The 5,973-nt window shown below is 42.6% G+C and overlaps 1 protein-coding gene across 1 annotated transcript in view; it reads left to right on the forward strand.

The window, feature by feature from the left end:
- The first annotated feature begins 959 nt into the window (after positions 1 to 959).
- GRM7 (glutamate receptor, metabotropic 7) overlaps positions 960 to 5,973 on the forward strand; it is a 318,538-nt gene continuing 313,524 nt past the window's right edge. Inside the window, 4 exon segments of the mRNA XM_009882884.1 lie at positions 960 to 1,005; positions 3,783 to 3,922; positions 4,814 to 5,051; positions 5,432 to 5,496. Of these exon segments, the coding sequence (XP_009881186.1) occupies positions 960 to 1,005; positions 3,783 to 3,922; positions 4,814 to 5,051; positions 5,432 to 5,496 (489 nt within the window).

The following is a 5,973-nucleotide window of genomic DNA, read 5'->3' on the forward strand; positions in this document are numbered from 1 at the left end:
TGTTGCCCTTTGCATTTTGTAATTGCTGATGAATGGTTTCAGTCAGAAGACCGTACATCCTCATAAAATACTTTGAAGAATGACAATTTTAAATAAATTCTAGAAAGTAAAAATTGTTGAAAATGCATCGATGTGGCTTTCATAGAATATACATTTCTGTAAAATTAAAATATTTCAAAATATCCCGGTGTTCCCCTTTTCCCCCAGTACCCTTTGCCAGCTTGTCTTAAAAGTTAGACCAGAATTTGGCCTGTCTGTGATTTTTTTGGTGCTCATTGTGTCACCGGTGTGCCACCTGCCCTTCCCTCCCTCTGCTTAAACCAGTCAGGTCTGAGCAAGAAGGAAAGGGGGTGCCCGAAGGCGAGTCTGCCAGCTCTGCCGGTGCGCTCACCAGGCAGCACAAAGAAACTGGAGGTGTCACTGTCTGCATTAATATCTCTTCATCCTTGTGTGCAGTCATCTGGTGCTTTTCATAAAATTCACATATATTTTATTTTAAAATGTGACAGGAGCATGTTTTTCTGTCTTTTCACCAATAAATATAGCTGGAAGGATGCGTAGAGGAGAGTTGTGCCCCCTCGCTGACTGATGCACCGTGACACGGGGTGTAGAGGAAATTCAACACTTTGTCACTTCAGCGGTTGACAACGTGAGTCACCGCGCAGAGGTCCCAACTGCTCGCGTCGACGCAGATCCCGGCTCCTCTCCGCAGGCGCTGGGTGTTAGTCAGGCATCCCAACCTACGGCGGCAACCAGCAATACTGGGTGGGGGAATCGTTGGCATAATTTAGCAGGATGCTCTGCATCAGTAAACATCATCTCTCTTTTTTGAATGTCTGTACTAGTCGGTTGGATGAAATGACTCACGCAGAGTGAAGTTGTGGTTGTGAATGGTCGCCCAAGCTGTACATTGCCATGAACGCTCGGCAGAGCTGAGCTGGGTCTCAGCCGTGGTCCCTATGGGCCACCAGCCTTGGGGTGGTGCAGAGGAGCTTGGCTGTGGAGGTGAGTGCGCAGCCCTGGCTCGTTTTCCCTTCCTCGCAGAGCCTCACACTATTATTGTCTTTGTGGTACTCGTGGGAACAACTTGGGCTTTATTTTTGAGCTCCAGAGAAGCAAATTTGCACCTTTGTGTGGCTCTGAAAACTTCCATTTCCTTCACTGTCGTCGTGAACTGAGGACACAGAGGATCAAATACACAAAGCAGTTTTGGGTAATTTGATAGGAAAGATGTAGTAGAAATGCACAAAATCTCGTTATTGGGCTGTTAGTGCCAAAGCACTGATTCTTCGGATGCGTTGGACAGCAGTGGGGTCACAGCCCAGCTCTTCCCTGCTAACAGCGGAGCGAGGGCATCCCGCGGGTTGGAAGCCATGCCGGGATGAAGGAGGTTTAATTTTCTGGTGATGTGCAGTTACACGTGGCTTGTCCTGATGCTTGAGCCTAATTTCTGAAGCTGGATCCAGCCGTGCGGACAGCGGGTTTGTATCTGACGGGCCACTTACGTAAAGGAGGAGCAACAGCAAACCATATGAAATATTGCTGGGGAAATAAGAGGCAATGCCCAACTGCTCAGGCATTGACACTATTTCTTTATTTTTTATCTATAAACCAGACTTCTGGTAAGATGAACTCTGAAGGAAGCAGATCTAGTATTTACAACTTAAAGAGGGTGAGGTCCCCATTTCATATCTGGAAACGAAAGACAACATTTATTTGTTCTTTATAGTTGAGTTTTAAGCATGTTTCCACACCAAAAAAGTGTGGGAGAAGAATAAGAGATAAAAATGTGTTTGAAATACAGGCTATTTTTGAAGCTCTTAACAATATTTTAAAGCTTTTCCCTACAGCTATTTATTCCATGCACTTAACGTCTGTTTTATGCTTTGATATATTTTGCAATTATTTTTCATCCTTAATTTGATTTTCTTTTAATAACATTGTTCAAAACAATAGCAGGTGACAAAGACAACCAGCATGCATCAGATAATCCCTATCTGACCAAGATGAGTTGTTTTAATTATGTACGTGTACATATTGTGCCATAGATCTACTTAAAGGTTTTATGATTTTAGGAGGCAATATTATGGGAAAATAGCCTTTCAAATGATTCAATATGTTGGTTCAAATACTTTTACACAGCAATGTATGGTTTTTCACTTACAAAGCAACAGTTTGCCATTCAATTACCAGGTGCAATATCAAGGCATTGTGTAGGAACGAGCTCGGAACTCTGGAACTTGGGCAAGGATGCTGCCAAGGGGAGCCTGGGCAAGGATGCTGTCACGGGGATGTTTCCCTTAAAAATCCCAATGGGGGTGAGATTGCTTGGTCCTACTGAGGTCGTCCAAAGTGCTGTGCAAGAGAGGGCTGACCCCCCATTCCCATGCTAGAGTTCACGTTGTACAAGGAGGAATACTCTCTTGTTAAAGTAAAAATCATTTTTCTATGAATTATGAATATTATATACGTTGTCTCTTTTCCCATTTCTTCTTTTTTCTTTCCAGCTATGGGAATAGTCTGTTTTCTCACAGTATTTGATTACCTTGTTTGTCTGTGGCTGGCTCTGATTTCACTGCTGGTAAGGTTTCTCTGAGACTTAGACATTACTGAGATATACAAGCACTACTCTAACCAGGCGGTTCTTCCTCTGACAAAGGAATGGGAACGTAATAGAGTTTTTCAGTGTTCTTTATTATAACTCTATTATATATTACTTATATGGTACCTAGCTGTGGGTAATATATTTCTTTTATTCCCCGGCAATTCTAAATTGCCTGGGGAAAAAAAAAATAAAGTTTTGCTTAAAACAAAAATGATTAAAAATTTTCATTTCATCCCAGAATCAACAATTTGACCACACATCAGATATTTCATTTTAGTTGCTAAGTAATTTGCTATTTTTTAACACAGAAGAACATTCAAGATGAAATATTTGACATAGAGTATTTTGATGAGAAAGGAATTATTTAGATCAGCCTGAATTTATGTTTTTTTTCAAGGGGAAAAGTGTTTTAACAAACTTTTCTCCAGTTCAAGGTCAGCCCCTGCCACATGTGTATACCGTGTTTTACATTCAGATTTGTACAGATTTATGTTCTTAAGGGAACAAACATATCTTCAGTGCTTGAACTCCCTCAAATGCAGTAAAAAGTAACCCCCAGAAGCAGAGCTTCCGCTCGTTGTGATTTCCACTGCCGGCAGTGCAGTGGGTGTGACCTGCTATTGCTGTATCCAAGGAGGGCTTGGACATAATTAACAATCAGCTATATTATCAGTGTTATCTGGAGATAATTAACAATCAGCTTTATTATCTCTGTGATCCATATGGTAACTGCAATGATAACCACCAGAAGTACATTTATTGTGTTTGCATGCGGTAAGAACAAACTACAGATTATTTCCATTTCCCTCCAATAGCCACAGTTCTTTTTTTTTAATTTGTCATCAAAACATTCCTATATTTCCTTTTTTTCTTTTTTTTTTTTTTTAATTATTTTTGTGATAAGCTGCCTGGCTTTCTCTCCAGGTAGATTTGAACCTTATTTTCTCACTTTTCAGCTGAGCCTTCTCCCCATCATGATGTAAATGAACACGTTTGTGTGACTTCATCTGTCACGAGAGCTCTGTCATCTCTCAGCTGCCCAACCATTTGTGTTGACTTTGGATCCTCATAAAATGTGCCAGCAAGGACTGCTGGGGGGACGGGACGTCCGATCTCGCAAATGCGATGTTTCAAAAGAGCCTTCGGTAAAGTTGCATCAGCTTTTGCCCTTCTCTAGGAGCGGGGACACGGTGGGAGCTGGAAGGAGAGGAGGAGGAGGATGGAGACTTCACCCGTGCTGAGCTGTGCAAACCTCTGAGCGCGTTTTGCCCGGAGAGCTCCAGGCTGGAAGACGAGCCCTTCGCTCCCCACAGGCAGGTATCCCCAAGGGACAAGGTGCCCCTGGGCAGCCCTTCGAGCCCTGTCCTGCTGCCCACCAGCACACCCGATGCGAGGCAAAATAATGAATACGCTGCTTATGTGGTTAGTTTGGTGAGATCATTACCTGCTATACAAGCAGTGTTATTACTGTAATTTGTTGCTACATATTCTATGTATTTTGGAGTAGATGATGACCTTTAAAAGGAATTAATATTCTTATTTTTCAGTGCTTAGTTTCTTTCAATCCTTCCTTCACATTTCCTTTTAGAATAATTTTTATTATTTAAAGCCCATCTTCGTGTGCCTCAATGTAAGACTCTCATTTGATTTCATTTTATATCTGTGATATAAATCTTTGATCTTTATTTTAGCTTTGTCTGTAATGTAACCACCAAAGAAAATGCTAAAGATGTTTCTGATTTTCTGTCTTTAAAACTGGGATCAGGATTTTCATAGAATTCAGCGTGAGGTAATGCTTCTCCAGTCTAGTTCTCACATTTTAAGAATAAAAGTCAACAGAATGCCACTACAGATCCTTTTTTGGGGGGTTTTTTTTTGGTGCTGTAAATTGCATTTTGATGATTCTCTGCTACTGAAAGAGCACTCGTTCGGCAGTGCCAGGAAGCCTCCCTTGTTGCTTCTAGCAAGAATTGTCATGGTGATGCATTCTGTTGACCACATTTTGAAACACAGATTGTTTCTAATTTTGTTTCTTTAATTTACTCTGGGTACTGTAATATCTCTGTTTCTTTCGCTTGCTCTCTGGGGTTTTTTTGAGATTTTTATCACGACAAACTGAATATATATATACATATGGATCTGCCCTCTCCCCTTCACAGATGCAAAACGTGCTGCTTGATATTTTCTTGCCAGCTTGTCCCCATGTAGGTTCGTGCTGTGGCTGCAGCCCCCGAATCACGCTGTTCTTGGCATCACGTGTCAATGCCGTGCCGGCACCCAGCCGCCAAAAAGGCATCTCGCCCTCCGCTCCCCGACCGCTGTGTCCTCTCGATCCCCGAGTGCTCTTCTTGCAGGAGGGTGCTATTTTGCGGCCGCTATAAAAGATGTACTTCAGATATTGAATGGCTCTCTGAGAATGTAGAAGAAGAATGGGAAACCCAACGAGGTATGGAGTGTGGGGCTCGTTACTGGCACGCAGGCGCAGCCTTTCTGTGGCTAATTGTGCTTCTCCGGGAGAGGCCAGGCAGTGGTCTGAAGAGCACTCGGTCCTCAGGAAGGCTGGCGAGCTTTTAACTGAGCTAACAGGCTCCACGAAGAAATTAAATTTGGCAGTGAAAGTACAGTACTTAGGTTAGTCTCAAGTAGTCTTGAGATATAAAAACGTTTCTGTGGGAGTTCTTGGCTGAGTGTAAAGGCTGAGAGAGGAGTCCAGCAGTTTGCAGCGTGGAGTGGTGCTGCTTTATTTGTTTCGTGGTTGTGTTGATGGTTTTAAGAGGAAGGTTGGCCTAAATTTATGTCTAAGCGTTTATTGTGCTTTCACGCAAGGACCAGAGGCAGGTTTTCCTCTCATACTGGTCCGTTTTGAGCCTGGGAGCTCCTGCCATTCCCGCGTATGAGGTGGGAACAGTCTTAAATGCAAAGTGAAACGTGCTGGGGAGAGATTGTTATTTTTTCTCTTCCTAATCTCCAAAGGCAAAGCTGTCCACTGTGAGTTTTTCAAATAATAAACCCAAGTATATTTTGCATATGTTTTCTTCTGTTGTTCAAAAAATATAAATTGAAGTTAAGGAATGCTCTTTGTTTTGGCACAGTTTCATGTAGGTCATTCCAAAGGAAAGAAAATCCTTCAAGGTGAAGACGAAGGTGACGAAAGCTGCCGGGTCCGTCTTCTGATGTGGCACAGACAGCAGTGTCCTTGCTTGGAAATCTGCAGAAGACCAACCCCAGAAGAGTGGGAAAGGCTGAGGTCCACCTGCATGCCAGCCGCTCTACAGGTCACTGCCACGCTTTTATTTAAACATAAACATTTTCTGTATTTAAAGAGATATCAAAAATTCGGTGGGGGTACTAAGGCTTGAAAGACATCC

Source organism: Charadrius vociferus, unplaced genomic scaffold (assembly GCF_000708025.1).
Source record: "Charadrius vociferus isolate BGI_N301 unplaced genomic scaffold, ASM70802v2 scaffold433, whole genome shotgun sequence".
Taxonomy (NCBI): domain Eukaryota; kingdom Metazoa; phylum Chordata; class Aves; order Charadriiformes; family Charadriidae; genus Charadrius; species Charadrius vociferus.